Here is a 24989-nt window from a genome sequence, read left to right as displayed (position 1 = left end):
TACAAGTTAAATACTAACCAGAAGTTTAGTTATAAAAATGAAAAATCTCATTAAAGTCCAACTTTTTCCTGGAAATGCCTAGAAAGTTTCTCACTAGATTCCAACATCCTGCCTCCAAAAAGCCAACACAGCATTGTTTAAATTTTAGAATAAATTGCTGTTTCTTCTTCTTCTTCTTTTTTATTGCTGTTTCTTCTGTTGAATACCAGATGTGATCATTGGCTTGGATTAAGGGATAGGTCGGCAAGTGAAAATTTAGTTAAAATGCTCTTGGAAGAAAATCTAATTGTCCATTAACATGCGACATACATGGTTTTGTTGTGAATGCTTTACAGCAATGTGTGTGTGTGTATAGAATCATGCTCGGTATGTAATTCCATTGAGGGATCTTATTTAAAAATTAAATTATTCTAGTGTTTTGCTGCTTAGCCTACTTGGTTAATTCTATGAAGGTTCCAACTTGCTGATTCTTATTTTTCATAGTTATCTTTGTAATTGATTTACCACTTTCTGTAACTCTCCCTTGGTCTGTGTTTTCCTTTGTCCTCATCTAATTCCTCAATTTCTTTGAGAGGGCGGATAAAGGTATCATCACACACTGGACAAGGCATTCAGTTTCTTTTTAATGGTCACGAACCCATAAAACCACTTACCTTCCACAGTTTCGGCCACCGTCACTGTCTGTTTCAGGCTTGGTTGCATCCATTGCCCAATGGATGCTCGTATTAAGTGCAGGAGGCATTATAATAAGCAGTCTTACTTTTTTCTCTGGATCCATGTAGATGAAGCATGTGATAGTGCTCCACTGTATTTTCAAGCACCAGATCTGCTCTCCGCTTAAATCAAGCCGGGTCCAGGACGAAGGGAGCAGCAGGTTCAAGTCTCCCCTCTCATTCCAGGGCATCTGTTGGGAGAGTGGAGTGCCTGGCCCAGACTCTTGCACTGTTTACATTTTCCCCCCTTGCATGTGGTTGAGTTAGTCCTAAGTTAGATATGTGTGCGTGGCTCTGTGTCTTTATCACACAGTGCACTCAACTTCATTTCCTTCCTTTAGCCATTATGGAATTGCAGCCTGTTGTGTTACCTTCAATTTGCTTTCGTGTGTGTTATGTGCTTGTTTTGTCTCCTCAGATTGAGTATAAGGCCTGGAAGGGAGAGGTACTGACTTTGGCTTCCTTTACTTCCTCAGAATGCTGAGTGCACACTGGCTCAGGACTGAGACAAGGACAGTTTTGTCTAAGTAATTCCATAATTATCTGGAACCCTTTAGCTCCTAACCTTGAGAAATAGTGGGCCTTCAGACAAAGAGGGACAGATGCTGCCTGTGCTTACAGCAGAACCCAGCGAGAAGAGTGTAACAGGCTTTGGAATTCAGCAGACCTGGGATCATCCGAATGGGCCTTTCACAGAATCTCTCTGACCTGAACCTGTTTTCCTCATCTGTAAACCAGAATTGGTAGTGCTCACCCCATAATAATAATTAAAGCAAATACACACATGATGCTCATTATGTACCTGGTACTCTTCTAGGTCCTTTATGGGGTCTTAACTCTAAGATAGAGTCTGTTTTTAATCCTTATTTTGCAAATGAGGAAACCAAAGCACTGAGAGATTAAGCAACTTTTGCCCCAAATCACACAGCTAGGACATAGTAAAGCCAATTCAGTCCTGGCCCTCTGGCTTTAGAGTTCCTGCTCTTTGCCACTCACATTTGGTGGAACATAACAGACCCTGAAATGATAACTGTTTCTGTCATTGTTGTTATTACCTATTAATTTACCTTAAAAATTAGAAGATGATTGACCTAATGTTTAGGATGTATTTTAAGGTCCTTTTTTGGAAAAAAAAAAAAATACTGACTAGATTTAATTCTTTGAGAAACAGTGTCTCTTTTGGCTTTATCTTTATATCACCAGCACTTCTGATTATCACGAGGCCCTGGTAGGTACTCAGTAAATGTCTGTTGTCTGAGTGAAAGAATAGGAATAATCCTAATAAACAGGAATCCTATTGTGCTTGCTATCAGTAGACTTTTGCATGTTATGACTTTGGACATGCCGCTAGGCCTCAGTCTTGTCCACTATAATTAGAAATATTGCCACAGACTTCTTGGGCATGGTTTGGGGAATTGAGATATTTTAGGTGATTGGGATTTGTAGTGCTTGTACAAAATGTTCTCGTTAGTTTTTCTTTTAGTCCACTCCTTTTAAATATTTTATTTTTCCCACAGATGGCAAAATTTTCTGAGCCTAGAGATAAATGCACCCCCATTTTTTATCAACATAGTTATGGATTGGCTATCTGTCTCTTTCTCCTTATTATACTCTTTTAAAAAACAGCTATCCTTGAGAAATGGCAGAAGCAGTTTTCCGTGCCCCAAAGCGGAAAAGAAGAGTGTATGAGAGTTATGAATCTCCACTGCCCATCCCTTTTGGTCAGGACTATGGGCCTAAGCAAGACTTCAAAGTGTTCACAGCAGAGATGATAAACAACAATGTAATTGTGAGGAATGCAGAAGATATGGAGCAGCTCTATGGGAAAGTAAGTGCTGGTGGCTTTGGCATGGCTACTTCTGACAGAACTGAGCCAGCTATCCTTTTTGCTTCCCCCCCTCCACTCCCAAAAGCAAACCATCATTGACCCATATTCTTTCCTTGCCATTCAGTCCAGTGTAGGAGAGGAACTGCCCAATTGGAATCAGGTGCCCTGAAGCCATATGTTAATGAGGAAGACTCCCCCACCATTGAACCCACGTTGCAACAATAAAGTAGGGTCAGTGCATTGGCCTTTCTTGTCTTTCAGTTATAAAAGCCATGCATGTTCATAAAAAATGTCAAGCAATTTACAGAAATGTAATGGGTAAAAAGTAAAAATTCCCCACTCCCATTCCATCTCCAGAGGTAAACACAGAGTGGCATATTGTTCTGGCTCATGGACAGATGAGGCTTAGGCATGTCCTTATCTGTGATCTCTTGTTTGGGGACCTCTTCTTAGATGAGGACAGGTTCTAGTTCTTGCTGTTTTCCGCCCATGATAGGTTCAGGTTGAGATTGGTAACTTGCTTGCTTTTTTTTTTTTCTATCCATAGCCAGTTTATTACTGGAGGCATTTTTTTTTTTTTAAAGTAATCTCTGCTCCCAGTGTGGGGCCCGAACTCACAACCCTGAGATCAAGAGTCACATGCTGTACCAACTGAGCCAGCCAGGTGCCCCAACTTGGGGGCATTTTTTAAATAGCTTTATTGAGGTATAATTTAGTGTCATAAAATTCACCCATTGTAAATGTGCAATTCAATGATTGTAGTAAATACACAGAGTTGCGCAACCACCATCACATTCCAGTTGTGGAGCATTCCCATCACCACAAAAAGTTCCCTTGTGCCATTGCAGTTAATTGCTGCTCCTACTCCCAGCCCATATCACCCACTGATGTACTTCCTCTCTAAATTGGGCCTTTCTAAACATTTTATGTAAAATAGATATGTTGTAGCCAGCTTCCCAAAGTGGGATTCCCACAGCAGGTGGCATTGATCCTGGTGAGATGGGGTCTAGGCCAAGGCCCTGCCTCTGCCTATTCCATTGCCTTGAGCTTACCAACCCCAGACTGAAATCATTAGGTATAAGACACATAAGGTGTACTGAAAACTTACTAGAACTCTTCATACAATCAGATACAATGCTAAGATCTTCATTAGTAATCATTGGGTAATCAGAGGGAAAATGTAAAGCTAAGGAAAATAGAATGAATCTCTTGTTAACTCAAATAGTTGTTTTCCCCCAGCTAAAAAAAATTGTAACTAAACATGAACTTTGTTTTCTCTTTTCCTGGAAGGGTTATTTTGGAAAAGGTATCCTGTCTAGAAGCCGTCCAAACTTCACAATTTCAGATCCTAAGCTTGTTGCTAAGTGGAAAGGTAAATTTGTGCCTCATTCAGTTAACTTTTGGCAAATTATTTTCTTTCATCTTTGATCTTTTTTTTTTTTAATCATTTCATGAGGCCAGCTTTTTCCTAACACCAAAACCAAAAACATTCCCAATTCATCTTTGATCTTAAACTTCGGATTACATAGGAAAATTCTCTGGAGAAGACGTAACATGCACAGTGGCAATTTTACTGCTAAAACTAGCAACTAGAATAATTCTAATCAAGGTGAAAGGGTTTTGATGGTGAAAATGTGTTTTATCTAATTTCTGGAGTTATCAAAAGTGTTATTCAGGTTTTTCTGTTAAACATTGACTAGCAGGGTACTATGCACTCAGAAGGTACTAGTAATTAAGTACCTTTTCACCTGTATGCAAAATGAGTTTTATATTTTTTATTTCTAGGATTAGAATTTACAGCAATAACCATAACATTAATGAATTTGTTAAAACATTAACTAATGTGTGTAGTTCTTACTTGCTTGACTTGCCTTCTTTAACTTAAAAATCTTTTACTTTGTTTGTCTAGGGAAGTCTCATGGTGATTACATAACCAATGCCAGCAGATGAGAACATAATTAGGATTTTTTGTAAGAAAAAATACAAATTAAACCTACACTAAGATACCATTTTAGCAATCAGATTGGCAAAAATCCGAAAGTTTGACAATATTCTCCTTGGGGAGGCCCAGAAAAATACCCTTCATGTATTGCTGGTGGGAATGTAGGTGGTACTACTGTTACAGGGGGGAGTTTAGCAATGTCTGGTAAAATTATATATACATTTGCTTTTTCCGCCCCCAATCCTCCTCTCCCCCTAACCCCTGGCCACCTTAATATGTTTGCTGTGTCTGTGAGGTTGCCCATCCTAGATATTTCATGTAAGTGGAATCATACCTTGTGAAGCCTTTTGTGTCTTCCACTCAGGATGTTTTCAAGGTTCATCCATGTTGTAGCATGTACCAGAACTTCATCCTGGGGCGCCTGGGTGGCTCAGTCGTTGGGCATCTGCCTTCGGCTCGGGTCGTGATCCCAGGGTACTGGGATCGAGCCCTGCATCAGGCTCCCTGCTCAGCGGGAAGCCTGCTTCTCCCTCTCCCACTCGCCCTGCTTGTGTTCCCTCTCTCGCTGTCTCTCTCTCTCTGTCAAATAAATAAAATCTTTAAAAGAAAAAACAAAAAACTTCATCCTGAATAATAATTCCATTTTGTTTATCCATTCATCCAAAGATGGACATTTGGGTTGTTCCCACTTTGGGGCTGTTATGAATAGTGCTGCTGTGAATGTTCATATACAAGTCTCTGTGTGAACATATATTTTCATTTCTCCTAGATACATACCTAGGAGTGGACTTGCTGCATCTTATAGATACAGATAGATATAGATATATCTATTCTGTTTTAATTTTTTTAGGAAATGCCAAACTATGTTCCACAACACCTGCCCCCTGTTACATTCCCACCAGCAGTGCACAAAGTTTCCAATTTTTCCACTTGCTGTTTTCTGGTTTTGGATTTGTTTGTTTGTTTGTTTTTTATGATAGCCATCTTCGTGAGTGTGAGGCGGTGAAAGTTTTTAATATTAATGAAGTCCAGTTTATCTGTTTTTTTCTTTCATTACCTATGGTTTTGGTGTCATATTTAGGAAACCTTGCCAAATCCAAACTGATGTAGATTTTCCCCTGTGTTTTCTTCTAAGAGTTTTACAGTTTCAGCTCTTAAATTTAGATCTCTGATCCACTTTGAGTTAATTTTCGTATGTGATGTAAAGTAGGGGTCAAGCTTCAGTGTTTTGCCCATGGATATCCAGTTGTACCAGTATAAGCATTTACTTTTAACCCAGCAATTCCATTTCTAGGAATTTATCTGAAAGATACACTGGCAAAAATATGAGAAGAAGTCGCATAAGGCTATTCATCGCAACACTGTTTCTTATATTAAAGACTGGAAACAACCCAAATGTCCATTATGAGGGGACTGGTCAACTACACTGTACTGCATTCACAAAGTAAAGTACCATGGAGCTGAGCTAAGAATGAGAGATCACTGGGATGTATTCCTAAGCGAAGAAAGCACAGAAAGGGGGTCTGCATAGTGTGCCGTCGTTTATCTGAAGGTGGGGGGATATAAATATATTTTTGAAATTTAAGGAAGGATAAATCATAGATTCTTTTTAATGCCTATGGGGGAGATACGGAACAGGATGGAGAAAGAGGTGAGACTTTATAGATTTGACTTTGGAACCTTGTAAATGTGTTACATGATTACAAAACAAAGTTAAATTTTAAAAAGTAATTAAAAAAAAAAAAAAAGCTGAAGCTATATATCAAGTTGGTGGTATAGCCACTGAGGAAAACTATTTTCAGTGGCTGTAAAACGTGGTAACTTGAGGTTCAATCCTAATAGGATAGACTTTGTGTCAGTTATCTCTTGGCACAGTGTTGTTTAACCAGTGGCTTTCAGCAGCATCCAAATTGCTCACAAGTCTACAGGTTTGCTAGGTAGGTGTGCTGATCTTGGCTGGATGTATTCATCCATCTGGTTAGTTATGGAGATCAGCTAGCTGCTCTAATGGATTTAGTCCAATAACGGATCTAGCTGGACTTACTAGTGTCTGGTTGTCTGTTGGTTGGCTGTCAGCTGGTCTAGGATGGTCTCAACTGAGATGAGGGGCAGGGGGCACCATGTGTGTCATCCTTTGGCAGGCTAGCCCAGGCATGTTCTCATGGTTATGGCAGAGGGTCACGAGCAAGCCCCAGTGTGCCAGTGCTTTCCGGCCCTTGCTCACAGCACGTTTGCTGTTATTCCAACTGGTCTAGAGTCAAGGTGTTTGGCAGGTGGAAGATCTGAAGAATTGGGGCCATCAGTGCAATTAACCTACCCTATACTCTAAAGAAAGGAAGAGTGGCAAAATAATCTTCACATTGCTGTCAGCAATTATTTTATAGGTGATAGCTTGGTACAACTGACTGTTGTATGTATATTGTGTGAAAAAGCAAATGATTAATTATGTTGGTATGGTTGAGAGCCAGGATTTTCACATGAAACATCTATACCAGGAAGCAAGGAAGCTTATCAAGAACTGCTAGGCTTGTTTCAAAAGTGGCTCCCCAGACCAAAGAGGGAAACATTTGAGCATCAATGAGAATAATACTATAGCGGCCCCTGGGTGGCTCAGTCGGTTAAGCATCCGACTCTTGATTTCTGTTCAGGTCATGATCTTAGGATCGTGAGATTGAACCCCACATCAGGCTCCGCGCTGAGCATGGAGCCTGCTTAAGATTCTCTCTCTCCCTCTCTCTCTTGTTAAAAAAACCAAACAAAAAGGATCAATCCTACAATTTGTTTTAAAATCCAGTCATTGGTAATAATGTCCCAAAAAATGCTTGAATCTTTTAATTTATGCTGGTACAATATGTACCTTCACCTGTGAAGGATTCACCATTTTGGAAATTAGTAAACATGAATTGGTTCTCAGGGTCACTGAGTAGTGAGGGATTTCTCTCTATGGAAGATTCCTGCTAATAAACAAGGAATAATGGGATGAGAATAGCACCATTTTGCATCCTCTAATAACGCACTGATCGTCAGTGGTCTTGATGACATACAAAAAGACAACACATTTTTTGTCTTGTAAGAGAAACACACAGCACCACCCATGAAGTAGGCTGCCCAAAATACTGAGCCTGAATGTGATCAAGCCTCTAGTTCCACCAATTTACAGGAAACAGGGTGAAAGAATGTATTAAGCCAGTGCTGCTCAAAGTGTCACAAGTGTCACTGAAGTGTCACAAGATAAGTCCTTTGCACCAGAATGGAAATAGATCCCATGCTATTTAGCTGTTTACCTGCAGCTTCCCTCTCCGTGAAAATCTGGCTATGAAAACAAGGTGAGCTGAACTAAGCAATGTGCTGAGTGAGACAGTTGCTTAAAGGTTGGTGCAGGCCCTTCTTGGACCATCCATGAGCAGTTCAAGGACAGCACGGTGCTTGTGACCTCCTTTGATGAGCACCATGTTTAGAGCACAATAGGGACGTGATCCTCTGAGGCCAGACCGGGGGGGAGGTGTATAGGACAGAAAAGCCATTGCTTCAGTAAGTGAATTACAGGGAAGAAAATCATGATGGGGTAACATATATTAGAATCAACTTCAGATGTATCAGTCAGTTGTAATGTATATAGGCCTTATATGGATTTTGAGTCCGACTTTTAAAAATTGAGACAATCCATAGATTTTCATGAGGCTAAGGAATTAATATTAATTTTTAAAGTAATAATGGTATTGCAATTTTGGGGGGTTTTTTTGTTTAATTTTTATAATTTTTTTAAGTAAGCTCCATGCTCAGTGTGGGACTTGAACTCACAACCCCAAGATCAAGAGTCACGTGCTCTACCAACTGAGCCAGCCAGGCCCCCTTTTTTTATGCAAGTTTTTTCTTCATTTTTTAAGTCTTCATAGAAATACATAATGAGCTACTTAGAGATGCTGTGATAGAATGTGAAGGATCTTTTTCAAAATAATCTGGGGACGGGGAAATGAACAGAAGAGCAAATGAAGCAAGATTGGCCATGAGTTAATTGTTAAAGCTGATGGATGGCAACATGGGAATTTATTAAACTGTTCCCTTTACTTTTGTATGTCTCAAAACTTTTTCATAATGAGTGTTTCAAAAAGAGAGGGGAAAAAAGTGGAAAAAAAAAATAGCATAATGACCCTCACCATCCAGCTTCAGCAGTTACCAATATTTGGCCAGAAACATAAAAAGCTTTCAAATAGTATAATGATCTTAACAATTGAGAATCTTTTCCTGATCTGTGTAGTAACTAAATTTTAGACAGTAGTAGAAATTTGAAGGAAAGGAATTTATGCCAAGGAAACAGAAATTAAGCTTGTGGACTGCCCTGAAGAAGTAAGTCTCAAATGTCCATTTTAGGAGGTTCTTCAAGTCCTGGCTTCAGCCTCATCTTCCACCCTCTCTGTGCACTCTCTTCTACTCATCGGCACTGGAGCCACCTTGGGCTACTTGCCGTTCCATGAACCTGTCACGCATTTACTCTCTCTCAGCCTCACAGGGCTTCCCCTGCCTGTTTCCCCCTGGTCTGCCTGGTGAACTCTTACTCATTCTTCAGGGCCCAGCTCAGTTACTCCTCCTCCTTGGTGTTTTTTACTAAGCCTTTCAGGCAAAGTGAGCACTCCTTTTATACTCCTTTACTTGGTCATATATCAGCTTGGGTTAGAATCAGTCATTTCTGGTCTGTCTCCCCAACCAGACTGTGAGTATCTCAAGAAGAGGGGATTTTACTTTATTACTTCTGTATCTCAAGTGCTTGGCACATGGATGGCTGTCAGTAAAACTCGCTAAATTTTCATTTTTGTTAAATTACCAGAGGAGGGAGGTCATGACACAGAGAAAACTGACAAATTCCTAAGGAGGTAGGAGTCTGTGAACTCCTAGGGTTTTTAAAGCTGATGATCATCTATTCCAGGCCTTTAATGCGCTGGGGAGAAGGCTGAGTTTGGGTAAGGAGAAACGACTTGCCCAAAGGCAGAGTGGAGGAGGATGAGGACTAAAACCCACACCATCAGGTGATCAATAAATAACATTGAAGGTAGAAAGCCTCAACCAGCCAGATGCCCAGAACTAGAACTAGAGCCCAGAACTCCCAGGTCCACACCCAGAAGCAACACTGCCATGAAATTCCACAATCTTTTCTGTAGGTACATGTGGGGCGCTTTGACTGAAGATGCCTTATAGAGCATGGGAAAACGGGGGTCAAGGGCATAACTTTAGGGCCTCGATACTCTCATCTGAAAGTTCAGAGGTTGCAGGGGGGTTTCCTCTTGCCTGCCATTGCTGCCAAGCTGCAGTGTTGAGTTGAGAAAGATTTCAGGGTCACATCTGGGCACAGCAAGAGCACCGTGAACAGGCAACATTGCCTTCCAATGGGTTCAGGGGGTGGGTTCCGGGAATGATGGCAGAGAAAGCATGCCATTGCTGGTTGGGCAAGATTAGCCTTCTAGATGTGTGATTTTGTGATTCTTGAAATTCTCTTTGTTTTTCTGGATTTTCAGTGTGTTTTTTCCCTTAAGGAAAATTTGTCTGAACAGAACTTTTTTGTTGTTACAGATATGAAGACACAAATGCCTATAATCACGTCAAAGAAGTAAGTCATGGTGACCTTGGCCAGAATTATGGCTTAAATCAGATCTGTTTGTAGATAACCTTTTCCAATGTGGTAGGTCACGCCTTTTTTTTTTTTTTTTTGGTAGTAGGTGTATCCTTGAAAATTATGTCTGAACTTAATGTGGATCAAATCATATTTGAAATGCACTAAGTTAATTTTTTTAAATAATCCTAGGCCAAATCCTTTGCCACTTGAATTCTTTCCAAAATATGAACAATTAACCTCTAATGTGTATGTCTTTAAGTGCTAAGATGCTTACACTTAGGTCTAGAACTGGCCTCCTCCCCTGTCCTCTTTCCTCGCTCTACACTTGCAGGGTGAGAACAAGGCTTCCACGGAGACTCTTCTTTATCCACTCATACACTCACAATTCCTTCCTCTGGCTTTTTTTTTTTTTTTTAAAGATTTTTTATTTATTTATTTGACAGAGAGATAGAGAGCACAAGTAGGCAGAGGGAGAAGGAGAAGCGGGCTCTTGGCCAAGCAGGGAGCCGGATGCGGGGCTAGATCCCAGGACCCCAGGATCATGACCTGAGCCGAAGGCAGCTGCTTAACCGACTGAGCCACCCAGGCGCCCCTCCTCTGGCTTTTCTTTACGCTCTTCCCATTTCCCAGGATTTTTCCCCTGACCGCCCCCAAGCATGCACACTGCCTGGCTGTCGCTGCCCATTCCATGATCCAGCTTACATGTCACTCTCCTGGAGGTTTTCTCATCACCACCACCCTCCGTTGGTTGGGGTTGTTCTTCCAGCTCCCACGCAGTCTGCCTTGGTGCCCCTCGATGTGCCATCCGTCACACACCCGGATTTAGACTGTCAGTTCCTGGAGCAGGGACCATGCCTGCTTCCTCTCTGCAGCCCCTACACTTAGTGGTCCCTTGGTGGGATTTTGTGGACTAAACATTCATGCATTTAAATCCTCATTGTCCCTGAGAGGCAGCTCAAGTTGCATCTCTTCTGTAAGCCTTCCAAAAATATTGAAACCCCGGATGGTTTTTCATCTTGCTTCTAGCACATACTGGCAGAATCTGACAGCTCCTATTCGGTTATGTGCTCGGTAGTGCCATAGCCAGAGGAGTGGCTGGGGGCAGTGACACCAGGGTAATCTCAGGGGCTGCTAGGGCTATACCTGCAGGCTGGGTGTGGGGGTAGGTTCTAGTCTGTGGGAGGGGCCTGCTGAGAACCTGGCAGGGCCCCCACCCGAGGAGTAGCTGCAGTAAAGCTGCAGTCAACACTAGGACTCAGCAACAGAGCAGAAGCCTGCCCCTCAGAACTGCATCCTGATAGGGCTGGCAGTGGGCATGACATGGCGTCAAGCTAGTTTGAGGATGTGAGGTTCTGGATGGGCGAGATTGTCACCTGCCTAAAGTTATCCCTTTGTAAGCTCTACAGTAATAACATTGCAAGCATTTTATTGATCTTTGTATTAGTTCCCTAGGGCTGCCATAGCTTAAAAGAGCAGAAATTTAGTCACATACCTCTGGAGACCAGAAGTCCAAAATCAAGGTGTCAGCAGGGCTGTGCTCCCTCAGAAGGCTCTAGGGGAGGATCCTTCCATCTTCCATGCCTGGTTGGAGCCTCTGGTGGTAGCCAGCAATCTTTGGCATTCCTTGGCTTATAGATGCATCTCTCCAGGCTCTTCCTCCATTATCACATGGAGGTCTCCGTTGTGTATGTCTGTGTGTCTCTGTCCAAATTTCCCTCTTCTTTCTACAAGGAAACCAGTCAAGTATGACTTCATCTTAACTTGGTTACATCTGCGAAGACCCTGCTTCCAGAGAAGGTCACATTCACAGATGCCAGGGGTTAGGACTTAACCATATCTGACAGTTCTGTCAGAAAATTATGTGCCCCCCACCCCCTCAATACTTGATTAGTTATTTGGCCATAATAATTGCAATCACAATCTAAATTGTTAAATATTAAAAGAAATGGGCTCATTTTTATATTTTTAGGTTAATTTTCCAGCTTACGTGCTTGTTATAACTGTTTCTTTACTATTCCCTCTGAAACTCTGATCCCTTTCTCAAGTGAATTCACTCTGATTGGCAGTTTTCCAACAATAGTTGTCCTTGGGTGATGAGAACCTTCCATCTAATCCTCTCTGGAGGTAAGCATCCAGACCCTTGGGTGATGCCCTAGGGGACTGAAGTATGTAGGTTGTGTCCTTGGAGGGCCAGCCGTGAGGGGGGTGCTGGTCCCCTCTCCTCATTTGTAGTCCTCTGTTCAGCCAGCATTTACTGCAGGTGCTTGAGTGTCAGGCATTGGGTAGGTGCTGCAGATACAAGAGGAGGAAGAGATTTCGCCCCTGTTCTCGAGGGATTTACGGTCTGGTGGGAGAGGAAGAGAAGTAAACAATTGCACTCTTCTGTGATGTTACGGGGAGCTATTACTGCGATCACCGTCCTAGCCCACGGGTACTGGTTGCTCCTGAAGTGCTAGTTCCCAGCTGGATGCTTTACCTGACCATCTCAGTTCATCTCAGGGAGCCTTTGCGGTAGGCGTAGTCATTTCCATCTCATTTTATCAGCTCAGATGAGGCAGTTCAGTTTCAGAGCCTCCAAGGAATTGACACATAGTGAGAACAACAACGTGGTTGCACATGCTGGCGTTTCTTGGGCGTATTCCATGTACAAGGTTCTGTGCTGATAACACATTTGTGGACTATCTCCTGAAGTCCTCCCACCACCCCTAGAGGTAGGTCCTGTTATTATCTGACAGGTGAGGAAACGCAACCAGAGGAGGTTATATAACTTGCGTAAGGGCAGTACCTGGACCTAAACAGACTGCCTCAAAACTGTTTTGCTGTGAACTTCTAATGATAGGTAGGCATTAATCAGTAGGTGAGGGAGAGGGGTGTTCACCATGCCAGTGGAAGAGTGTCTTCGAGGCCATAGAGACAGAAGAAGCAGAGGCGTATTCAGATGCTCCACCGTTCTGTAGTCTGGTGGCCCCGAAACGGGTCTGCTTTTCACCAGTCTCATTACTGCTGCTAATCATAGCTGCCACCTTTTTCCCCTGCCACTCTCTCCCTTATGTTTCCTGACTTTTACTTTCCACTTTTCTCTTCCTGCTGCTTCTCCAGCAGTGTCTGGGGTTAATCGCAGCAGGACTTGGCTTTTTAAAACGTTGTCAGCCAATGAGAGGACACCTGCTCTGTGACTCATATGCCATATGTCTTAGTCATTTGTGTATCTGGCTGTTTTCATCACCAGTCTTGCTCAGAGGCTTTCTTCCACATGCTTTTGCAGCCACTGTCTCATTTGAGCTTCCATAAAATGAGCATCTGAGGTCATTACGAGGCAGGAATGCAGGTGTGATTCTGGTCTTTTGCAGAAGAGCAAAAAGGTGTAGGGATGCTAAGTCACTTAGCTCAGAATCACGAAAGAGCCAACTCCAGAACCCAGATCTGGTGCAGCACCTGTCCCCACGGGGCTGCCCCTGCTCTCGAAGAGCAGTTAATTAAGGTATACATTTCCATTCATTAAAAATGTTATTTGTGGGGCGCCTGGGTGGCTCAGTTGGTTAAGCAACTGCCTTCGGCTCAGGTCATGATCCTGGAGTCCCGGGATCGAGTCCCGCATCGGGCTCCCTGCTCAGCGGGGGGTCTGCTTCTCCCTCTGACCCTCTTCCCTCTCATGCTCTCTGTGTCTCATTCTCTCTTTCAAATAAATAAATAAAATCATAAAAAAAAAAAAAAAAGATAAAAATGTTATTTGTATTTTGTAATGTAATATGTATGAGTCAAAATGATTTTGTTAATTCTCACCCTAAAAAGCCCACAATCAGAGTAACAGATATTTATAGAACACTTACTATGTGCTGAGCCTTATCCACGTCTTGTCTCCTTAAATCCTTGCAACAACTCCATCATGTCAGTATGGTTACTCCTGGTTTACAGATGAGGAGCTGAGCCTCACAAGGGTCGTGTAGCTAATACAAGAACATGATGGAATGAGAGTTTGAACTCATATCTCCCTTGACCCTATGGCAGAGAGCAGAGCAGTAGCCTGTGTGTGCTCTTTCTCTCAGTTCTGCTCAAAGGGGCAATAGTTGAACCTTTCATTCAGTGGTTCCCTCACATATTTTGAGTCAAGGAATGTGATGAAAGTTGGGGATCCCTTCCCCAGAAAGATACATATTGACACAAAAATTTGTGTTCAAATAAAGGAGATTTGTAGATCCATGAGGCCTATAAAGCCAGTTCTGTAGGTGGTATGAAGAGCAAAGATTCTTTTTAGATCTCTCAAACGGAAGTTCTTTTAACTGTATGCAACAGTGGCCATACTTTTCATACAGGCGAGAAGACACCCTGCCATTGTATGAGCAGCTACGTTTTTTATTCTATTAAAAGTAATACATAACCCCTTCATACAATAGTAGTCCCATTACCCTATCTTATGGGTGGAGGAACAAGCACAAAGAAGTTAAGTAATTGGTTTTGTCACATTGTTACAAGGGACAGAGTCAGGCTGAACATGAAACGTGCAATATGTGTTCATGCATACAATCATGGTGTCTGCCTCTTAGTTGTGCAAGTAGCCTTGCTAGGTTTTACTCTCTAAAGCTAAGATACAGTTCCCAATAAACAGGAAGGCATGCTCATCCCTACATAAGATAAACAGGGTATGGACAGCTTGGAGATTCTTCTGAGGAATCAGGATTAAGCAGCTACAAATCTTAAATACAGCAGAGGCCAGCTTCCTTGTTCAGTTGCGTGTGAGATGTCACAGTTTATAAACTATGAAATATTCAGCCATCCACACACAAAGCAAAATACTCAAGGTGAAGAGTAAAATGACCTCTGTCTTCCCACAAACAGTGCCATCGTAGGTGCTTTCCAGGCTAACAGCTGTAGGTAGAGGCCAGAAGTGCTTGAGTTTCGCATTGCCTTTAGCTCTCCCGCTGAAATGGAATTTCCCGTATGGCAGCCTGATGCCACATGGACGTGTCCCAGCAGTGTCATCAGGCCGGAGGTCTCACTTGCGCAGAACCCTGTTGTCTTACCTGTGACTTTTTGTAACTTGGGAAGTGTTCGGGGGTTGCCTTTACATTTGAGGAACAAAGCAGATATTCCTCATCAAACTGCACTTCGAAAATTATTATGAGAAAAAGGGCCCTTTCTGCTAGGATGCTTGGCCATACGTGTGGCATGTAATCCTTTCTTGCCATACGCAGTGGAGACCTCAGTAGGTACTGTGAAAAATATCTATCGAAATTCTCATTTTCCATTCCAGTACTGAACAAAGACTCTTTTACTATGAGTGGGATATTTTTCTGAAAATGTCGTGATATCCAAAATTAAGAATAATGTAGAAATCCTGACAGAGGATGACCATATTCTCTTTGTATTTACCTAAATCATTTGGCCCACCAGTTTTCAATTACATGAATATTCATACTTTGTCAAACTGGGGTCAAGTTATTTTTCAAAATAAGAAAATTAAATGAAGCTCTAATAATAAAAGCAAAAGTAACACATGCTTATTGCAGAACAGTTAGAAAACACAGAAAAGTATAAAGAAAACATTCACCTATAGCCCGCTACTGAGAAAAACTGCTATGAACTGTTAATGTGTTACTGACAGTATCTCCATCTTGCAGGTATCAGCACAGTGTAGAGTGGGCCGCAGAGCTCATGCAAAGACAGGGGCAGGAGGAGAGTACGGTGCAGAGAATCCTCCAGGATTACACAAAGCCACTCGAGCATCCTGGTATAGAAAGGAATAAAGAAGTTCAATGGCATGATGAGCGGAACTCTGAAACGGTTTCCAAAATGGAAGGTGCCGCAGATAGAGAGGCACTTTCTGTGATGAATGGGGACGTGGGAAAGTCAGTTGACACGGACGGTCCCAGCAAGCCCTCAGACCGCCTGCAGGAGGGCCCTGGGCCTGCCCTGCCCGCTCCAAACGGCTTGGATGAACCTGTGGTGGAGGTTCCCAGGCTGCAACACCACCCCCTGCCCCAAGTTTCTTGTGGCAAAGAAGATGTTCTCCTCCCCCTGCCTGACACTCAGCCTGGGGACAGGAGCCAGCAAGCGGGTCTCCTCTGTGCTAGAGAGAAGGGGCCTGGTGATGAGTTCGTGCTGGTGGAGGAAGACGTGTATGATGTGAGCGAGAAGGAATGTGCCCCAAGTGAAGAAGTAAGTATAGCCAACCCTTGAACAACAGGGGTTCAGACTGCACGGATCCACTTACACACAGATTGGTGTTTTGGGGTTTTTTGATAAATACAGTACAATACTGTAAATGTGTTTTCTCTGCCATATGATTTTCTTAATATTTTTTTCTCTAGCTTACTTTATTGTAAGAATGTAGCATATAATACTTATATAAAATATGTAATGATCAGCTGTTTATGTTGTTGGCTTCCAGTTAACAGTAGGCTATTAGTAGTTAAGTTTTGAGGGAATCAGAAGTTATACACGGATTTTTTGTGGCGGGAAATCAGCGCCTCTAACCCCTGCGTTGTTCAAGGATCAACTGAAGAAGAAAATAACTCACTTCCTCCAGAGCCATCTGTTTCTGGCCCATGGCAGATGTGGGCTAACCAGGATGCCCCTTACTCAGAACTGGTAGCAGGCCCACATTAAGTGCCCAGTGTATGTGAGAGGTGGTGAGACCCGCGGGGCGGGGGGAGGAGCCAGCAGGCACTGGGTCCCAGCCCTGGTGGCTCAGTAGCTGTGAGAGCTATTTCTACTAAAACCTCAAAGTTTGTGAATAACTTAACTTTAAAAAAATGTGTAAATCAAAGCAGGTACAATAATCTTTCCCTTGGGTGGGAGAAAAAGAAGTGCTGTGGTAATTACACATAGTCTTGAGTGTGGCTGTGGTGCGGGGAGTCCTGGGTGTGGAGGCCAGCCGGCACAGAAGCACTGGGAAGATCAAGAGCCATTCCCTTGAGGGATGCCCAGTCAGAGGCAGTTGCCCTAGAATTATCTGTAATACCTAAAAATGAGCAAGTCTAATGGCTAAGTAGTATGTGAAACACCTGTTTGAAGAAATACTATCTAGCCTTTAGAATGGGGTTTATGAAGCCTGATAAAGAAGCTAGGCCCACACTTGTGAGGTGCAGGTGGGTGAAAAGAAGTACATAAATTCAACTAACGAAAGGATCATAACTGGGAAAAATTCATGGGGAACATAGAAAGGAAGTAAATCGAAATGTTAATAGTAGAAACCTAAAACTTCTTTTTCCACATAAAAATAAAAAAAATATTTTTAACGTATTAGTCCAATAAATGTGAATCTGTGAAATTTGTAAGAAAAATGTTTGTTTTAAAATGCAATGTGCTCTGTGTAATATGTAGTGCTTCCATTTGTTCTGTATGTATTTTCTTTCTTTTCAGTTGGCACCAAAAAAGAGATTAGTATGCAGAAGAAATCCATATAGGATCTTGGAGTATTTGCAACTTAGCCTAGAAGAGGTATGTTTCCTGCATGTTACTTTTTCAGCTCTTGGTCTCAGGGCCAAGGCAACCTGTAATGCAGTCCACTTGTAAATGCAATTCTGTATGTGATTCAGTAATTACTGAGTATTCAGTAATTGAACATTACAAATGGGTATTGAAATGACCATAGGCAGCTTCCAAAGTAGGCCAGCCTAAATTTCACTCCTTAGCCTTCATTTCATCAAGTCTAAGATTATGAGGGGTCTTCCTATATCATGAGATACAGTTTATATACCATACCATTCACCCATTTTAAGTGTACCGTTCATGGTTTTTAGTATATTCATGGAGTTTCACCAGCTTTTAATAAGCTATGATGCATGCTTCAAGTCATGTCATGGCTGCTAATTACATAAATGGATTCTAGATATTTCCTTCTGCAGAATTACTAACACATGTTCTCTTAATGCGATAGCTGCATTCCCAAAAGTTAACTGAAAGTGACTTTCTAAAAACTGCATCATAAATTTTCCCTCTGATTTAGAGTTCCTCCATCCTGTGTTCATGTGTTCAGGCCCTCCTTCTTTGCTTCTGTTTATACTGTGCACAGAAATGTCCTTTCTGCCCTGGAGGATCACACTCCTCCCTCAGTCTCGTGTTCTTCCTCTCCCAGAGTGCTCCTGCTTGTCTTTGATAGCTCCTGCAGGGGCTAGCACTGTTCTCGGTGTAGACGTGGGTCTCAGGGAGTGCTTGTTGACTGCATCCACATTGGTAACTTCGTGGGCCCATCCACAGAGGAGTAGTTGTGTCTCCATGTTCTCTGGATTTCCTTGTCTGTACTTCCATCCTTGCAGTGAGGCCAAACGTACAAAGAACAGACTGTGGGACCAGGAAAGGGTGTTTGGAATTATTTACTACATCTCCTCGTTCTACAAATGAGACAGCTGAGTCTGTTGTCGAAGACAGTAACCACTAGCCACATGTGACTATTTAAACTAATTAAAATTGAGCAAAATTCAGAATTCTGCTTCTCAGTTGTGCCAGCTACATTTCAAACACTGAGCAGCCGCATCTGGATAGTGGTGACGTATTGGACAGCACAGGTGTAGAACATTGTCATCATGGGAAGTTTTCTGCTGGATAACACTGTAGATACCCCTTCTCTAGGTGCTGGAGCTCTCTGGGCCTTGATTTCTTCTCTGTATAATGAGGGTTACGTAATACCTTGTTCATAAGATCTTCTGGGAATTAACTACCCCATGTAATGGGCTCAGCACAGTGCCAGATACATAATAAACGCTCAGTAAGTGTTAGTGCCTGCTTTTCTTGTTGTTATCATTATTAAATTACTTGTAAATGCTATTAAGTAGCTAGTTGGAACCTTTTCTTCTGCAATCAATATTTTGCAAAAATGTTCACTGAGTACTTACTCTGTGCCAGGCACTGGGCTAAGTACTAACAATACAGAAGTAAACAGAATATGGCTCTGGTCCTAAAGATAGCCCAGGAAACAATTACGTTCCATGTGGTCTTGTGCCAGTGTTGCTCCTCTGGTATCCTTGTACCCAGTGTCTGACGTCTGTCACGTGCTTAATAATTATTTGTTAAATGGGTGCATACAAGGTGTGGAATTTGCACAGAAACTGGTAGAGTCCAAAGGGACGTGAGCTAGCTGGAAAGACTTCACAGAGTCAGTGATATCTGTAGATGTTAAAAGATAAATAGGGGATTGCCAGTTGGACACTGGACAGCATAGGCTCTTTCGTGCAGCTCAGCCCTGGATGGCAACACGGGAGGGCTAGGTCAGGAGGGCATATCTACAGGTATGTACCAGGGGTCTGACCTGGTCCTGGAGGCCCTGGCGCACCGCGGGCGCTACATCAGAGAAGGGCAGGTACTGGAGCTGGCATCAGTAGGAGGCTGGGCTGGAGGGCTGAGGCCAGGAGGGGCTGGCCAGTATCTCAGCTCTGGGAGGCGGCAGCCGTAGGCAGAGAGAGAGCATTAGGTGCCAACCTCACTGTTCCAGTAGGTCCAGTTGTGTTCCATGCAATGCTTTTTACCGACAGAAAAAAGGTGTTGCTGTCTGGTGCTCTCTCCCAAACACTCCCTGAAGAAAGACAAGAGTAATGGGAGGTAGATGAGGTTGCTCTGCATTCTTGGAAGCTGTTTCGTTTCTGAGGACATTCCAGAGAGGTGTTGCAGTTTTCAGGGAATGAGCAATTAAACCTAGCTCTGCCTCTCAGGTCTGTTTTGGCAGATTTCCTCTGAATGAATCACCTGTGTTTGGTGCACCACTTGTACAGTTTAATGTGTTTCCATAAATATCCATCAGGAACACGGGCAGCCCTTCTGTGGTGATTCAGAGCAGTTCTTTCTGGGCCTGGGGAATGATAATACCACAGCTGACTTAAAGATCTGTCTCTTAGAAATCTGTTACTGAGAACTGTTTTTCCATTATAGTGCTTTGGGACCTAACTAGATTTAGTGATGACATTAAAACCATCGTTAAACTCATCCCTCCATTTTGCTTTGATAGTAAAAACTTACTGATGAGATCTCAAGGGACATAATCACCTACGTCTACAAGTATGTACCAGGGGTCTGACCTGGTCCTGGAGGCACTGGGGCACCGGTGCAGAAAGGCCCCAGTCTTCTGATTATTTAATTCTAAATAAAGCCAACTCAGTTGAATTAAGATCCACTCCATCTGTAATAAGTGCCTACGAGCAGTTTGTATGTATTCATAAAAGCCATTTATTTTAGGCCAATAAATATTAATGAGGCATTGGTTTCATCAGTTCTTAGAGAAACATGTGTTTACTGATAATGGAAAGTTTCTGAAGAACTTAAATTCTAACAGACACCAGGAAGGAGTCTCTTGCTTGGCAAGGAGAGGATTGAACTTTTGCAGGCTACAATATCTGAATGGTGTTTTAAAAGGAGGGGAAACTAAAATGAATTGAGCAGTTAGGTACTTTGCATAGCCTTTAAAATTTTTATGAGACTTAATCCCATTAGATCTTTAAAAAGGCATTTTCATCCCCATTTTGTAGATGAGGTAGGAGAGCTTAAGTGACACTTCCAAGGGCATAGCTGTTAATGAAGATTTCAGCCCAGCTCTGCCACATCCCAGAGTCCATCCTACCTGTCGCCCCATTCAGAACCAAGAAGTGACAGCTGGGAGAAGTCGAAAGGGGAAGCACTTGGCTGTTTGAGGACCCAAGTTTGTCTCCTCCGTGGCACCTTCTGGCCACCGTCTGTGTGCATCCGAGAAACAGTGGTACTCTGCATTAGTGAGTAGTGTGCCACAGGAAGACAAAAGGTCAAAATAATAATGTAGGACTCCTGGGAAGGCTGCCACCAGTAGCTGCAAGGGACTGTGGGGCATATAGCATCCACCTGAGGAGAAAGGAGCTGGCGAGCCAGGCCTGCAGAGACCTGCTCTCGGTGACTCTGGCAGTGTCCTAAACTCAGGGTCGATTCTGTCCGCACAAGCACTGAGCAGATGCCATGTGCTAGACCCCCTCCCGGGCCAGGGGAGTGGCAGGCAGAGTTTCTGCTCTCATAGAGTTCACATTCAAGTTGGAGAAATGCATGTAAGAAAGATGTTTTCAGACAAAAGTGTTTTGAAGAAGATGATCAGGATGAGGGTTGCTTAACAAGGGTGGAGGTTCGGAAGACCTCTCCAAAAAGTGACTTTTGAGTCTGGGGCAGAATGTGCGAGATACTGGAGTAGCACTTACAAAGATGAAGGCAGGAATGAGCTTAGTGTGTTCAGGGGCAGACATAGAGCCAACATGGCCAGAAAGAGTGGTGGTCAGATTTCGCAGGGACTGGAGGCAGTGGGAAGCAAAGTGCTGTGAAGCCTTCTGGAGGGTTTTAGTCGTTGGAGCCACGTGGTCTTCACGTGGGAAAAAGATGGCTCTGGCTGCCATGGAGAATGCACGGAGCAGAAAGGCCTCTGAGAAGTCCAGGTGGGGAGTGGTGGCTAGGACCCAGAGAAGTGGGGTCACCTGCATCTTCAGAGAAGCTCTAGGTTTAGATCTGAGTGAAACTAAAGTGGTAGTTCTCAAGCCACTTTACTCTCTTAAAAATTATTGAAGATCCCAGGAACATCTTTATGTGAATTATATCTGTCACTGTTTACCAAATTGTAAATTAAAACAAAATTTTAAATATTTGTTCTTTAATTCATTTTAAGATGATGATAAATCCATTATATATTAACATAAATAAAATTTTATGAAAAGTAACTATATTCTTTCAAAACAGAACAAATTCAGTGAGAAGAATGGCAGTTTTTCGCTTCTGCCAGTCACTGTAAGGTCTGGCTTTATAGAAGTCAGCTGGATGCCCACATCTGCTTCTGTATTCAGTCCGTTGTGATACCACATGTCTTGGAGCCTCTGGAGACAATGAGCAGGAACAAGGCAAATAATGTGTTATTACCATGAAATAGTTTTGACCCGGAGACCTCCAGAAGGGGTCTCGGGGTCTCCAAAATCCCCAGACCACACTTGGAGAACCGCTGCTGTAAAGAGAAGTGCCATGAGATATAGCCAGGAGAAAATGACGGGGTGGATTCAGGCAATTCCTGGGGATCACAGAGGTATTTCTCGTTGCTGCTTGAAACCCCTACACCTCCATAGCCTGCGCTCTCTTAAATCCTCTTGTGGTTTGTTCCTGTGCGTGCTGGGGCAGTGAGGAAGCAAGCTAAGTAAGCACTGGTCATCGGTACCATGCTGTTGAACAAAAATGTGCAGGCTCAGGGCTGAGGACCGCATCTCTGTCGCCACACTACGTAAGAGGGCCCTCGTCTGTGCCACGTGGTGGCAGCAGCAGAATGGTTTTCGTTTGGTTATAATCATCTGTCCTCATGTTTATAAAGAAAATACCCCAGTTTTACTGATTCCACCATTTAGCCACTACGACACACCAGTGTCGCATATAAGTCTGTTTAAGTGTAAACGTGGATCCTATCCCCCTCTACAAGTAGAGTGAACAGCAGGGTCTGTTTGGTGGTATCAATGCTTGGCGTTGTCTTACTTTTATCAGAAAGCAGTTTGGGGCGCCTGGCTGGCTCAGTTGGTGTCAAGTATATGACTCTTGATCTTGGGGTTGGGAGTTCAAACCCCACGTTGAGTGTAGAGATTACTAAAAAAATAAATTAAAAAAAAAAAAAGCTATTTTGGGGCTCCTGGGTGGCTCTTTGGGGGCTCCTGGGTGGTTCAGTCAGTTAAGAGTCTGCCTTCAGCTCAGGTCGTGGCCCCAGGGTCCTGGGATCGAGCCCTGCATCGGGCTCCCTGCTCAGTGGGGAGTCTGCTTCTCCCTCTGCCTCTCCCCCTGCTTGTGCTCGCTCGTTCTCTCTGTCAAATAAATAAATAAGATCTTAAAAAAAAAAAAGCTATTTTTATTTCCATCTAAGTGTGATTTTACTCAACTCCAACTGACTTCCTTTGCTTTTCCTCCTGCCTTCCCATGCAAGTAAAACACATTACTGTATAATGAAGTTCATGGAAAGATAGGGATTAATAGGAGATCAGTTTACAACAAGGATTGTAACTCATGTTTTGTTATGCAAGCCAAATCTACACTGCCCACTTTTCACAAATTTCTATATATTTCTTTCTGTAAATTTTTTTCTCAGTTTGATATGGTTATTTAATTTTACAGAGGAAAAGATTTCTGTTATTACAACTATTTACATCATTTTTCAGTTTAGCTATGTGGTTTTTAAGAGGAAAATACATGGAAAATATCATACAAATACTTTGTTTCTTACTGATTTTTAATCAATTTGTGACTTTCATATTTTCTTAGATTTTTTTTAATCCTTAAAATTTGCATGAGCCATTTATGTTAAAAATATGTGACCATTTTTTGAAGATGATTTAAGGACATTAATTTGTACTTAAGGCAAAGAGAAATCAATCTGTAAAATAATTTCTCAAGAATGTGGGACTGTTTCTAATGAACATTTTCTGCTTGCTCTGTTTTTAGGCCTTTTTCCTGGTCTATGCTCTGGGATGTCTGAGTATTTACTATGAGAAGGTAAGATGTCATATTTAAATAAAATCCACTTAAAATTTTCCTGGTGTTAAAAGCAGGCTGTAGTGATTTTCATATTGCTGTAATACAAACGCACCTACTTTCACTGAATAAAATTGGAATTGAATTTTTTCTCTAGGGTTAGGCTTTGGGCCCTGAATTGGGATTTTTTTTTGGGGGGGGGGTAAGATTTTATTTATTTGTTTATTTGAGAGAGAGAGAGAGCACGTGCAAGCGGGGGGGAGGGGAGAGGGAAAGGGGAGAGAGAATCCCAGGCAGACTCCCTGCTGAGTGTGCAGCCTGATGTGGGGCTTGATCTCACCACCCTGAGGTCATGACCTGAGCCAAAATCAAGAGTGACATGCTTAACCAACTCAGCCACCCAGGCACCCCCTGAATTGGGATTATTAAGGCAGAAGCCAGCCTTGACTCTTTCAGATTGAACTTCATTCCCAGAGCCTAGGAGAAGAGCAATATCTTAAATGATGATCAGGAAATTGGTGTCAGAACAGTACTAAAAATTAAAACTGCCAGTGTTCAATGCCTACTTCGGTAAAGGCTGTGTGTTGTTGGGTACCTTTCAGGCAGTACTTCTCATCCTTGCCTCTGCCTGGTAGGAATTCTACAGATAAGGTAACTGAGGCTCAGAGGAAGTAAGTAATTCACCCAAGGTCACACAGCTAGTCTGGTTAGAATTAGTACTTGAAACTGTATGAAGGTATCTCCAAAGCCTGTGATTCTGTACTGTAGCCTGCTGCCCTTAGAAGAAAGTTCCACGAGAAGCTGATACCATTGCTTACCTTCTGGTAGAGGCTTTGGGGGACTGGGCACACAGGTAGAAAGGGAGACTTCACTGTACATTTTTATACTTTGTGAATTTGGACCATGTGAATATAATACCTATTCCAAATAATTCAAATGAATTAAAAAGAGAAAGGTAAGCAGAACAATAAATAGAACAGAGAAAGCATATTTTGTTCTGTTCTTGGAAGTACATAATTTTATCATTCATCAAATTCTAATTATATAAATTCTTTTCGAGAGTATTCCAGTGGTTTGAAAATAGCTATCAGCTGATGGGTGACTCATTTTCCCAGATGGTGGCCATTCTTAGCCCACCTTGCCTCCCCTCCTGGGTCTTAGCTGAAATTCTCGAGAATATTCCACTGCTACCTAGAATCCTCAGCCTCTGAAACATGATGGGCTCTCCATATTGGAAGTTCAGCCTTCCCTACAAGACTGTTGCTTAATACAAGGGGGCTGAATGTATCCTTGCTTTGGGATTTAAAGGCCACACATGTATGGAGTTTCTACCTTAGGAACAATTTTAAAAAGAAGAAGAAAAGAAGAAAAAAACTCTAGCTCATTTTTATGGATTTAAAGTCTCAGGCTGAGACGAACTGAGCAGGTCTCATTGACTGAGCCCTAAACCAGCTGGAGAATCGA

General features: G+C 42.6%; 2 protein-coding genes across 3 annotated transcripts in view; both read left to right on the top strand.

Moving 5' to 3' along the window:
* PPARG (peroxisome proliferator activated receptor gamma) overlaps positions 1–2402 on the top strand; it is a 179699-nt gene extending 177297 nt beyond the window's left edge. Inside the window, exon 9 of the mRNA XM_036073564.2 lies at positions 2340–2402. Within this exon, the coding sequence (XP_035929457.2) occupies positions 2340–2402 (63 nt within the window). The remainder of the gene's footprint in view (positions 1–2339) is intronic.
* The window catches only part of TSEN2 (tRNA splicing endonuclease subunit 2), a 38568-nt gene that overhangs the window by 2942 nt on the left and 10637 nt on the right, over positions 1–24989 (top strand). The window contains exons 1-6 of one of the 2 annotated variants that reach the window (XM_036073569.2): positions 2353–2541; positions 3832–3913; positions 10049–10085; positions 15710–16247; positions 17454–17531; positions 23496–23546. In XM_036073569.2, the coding sequence (XP_035929462.1) occupies positions 2353–2541; positions 3832–3913; positions 10049–10085; positions 15710–16247; positions 17454–17531; positions 23496–23546 (975 nt within the window). Of the gene's footprint in view, positions 1–2352; positions 2542–3831; positions 3914–10048; positions 10086–15709; positions 16248–17453; positions 17532–23495; positions 23547–24989 lie in introns of those variants that run through there. The other variant, XM_036073570.2, reaches the window with a different exon arrangement.

This window comes from Halichoerus grypus, chromosome 1, assembly GCF_964656455.1.
Source record: "Halichoerus grypus chromosome 1, mHalGry1.hap1.1, whole genome shotgun sequence".
Lineage (NCBI taxonomy): Eukaryota > Metazoa > Chordata > Mammalia > Carnivora > Phocidae > Halichoerus > Halichoerus grypus.
Note: the sequence above shows the minus strand (reverse complement) of the source record. Positions and strands in the feature narration are given on the sequence as shown.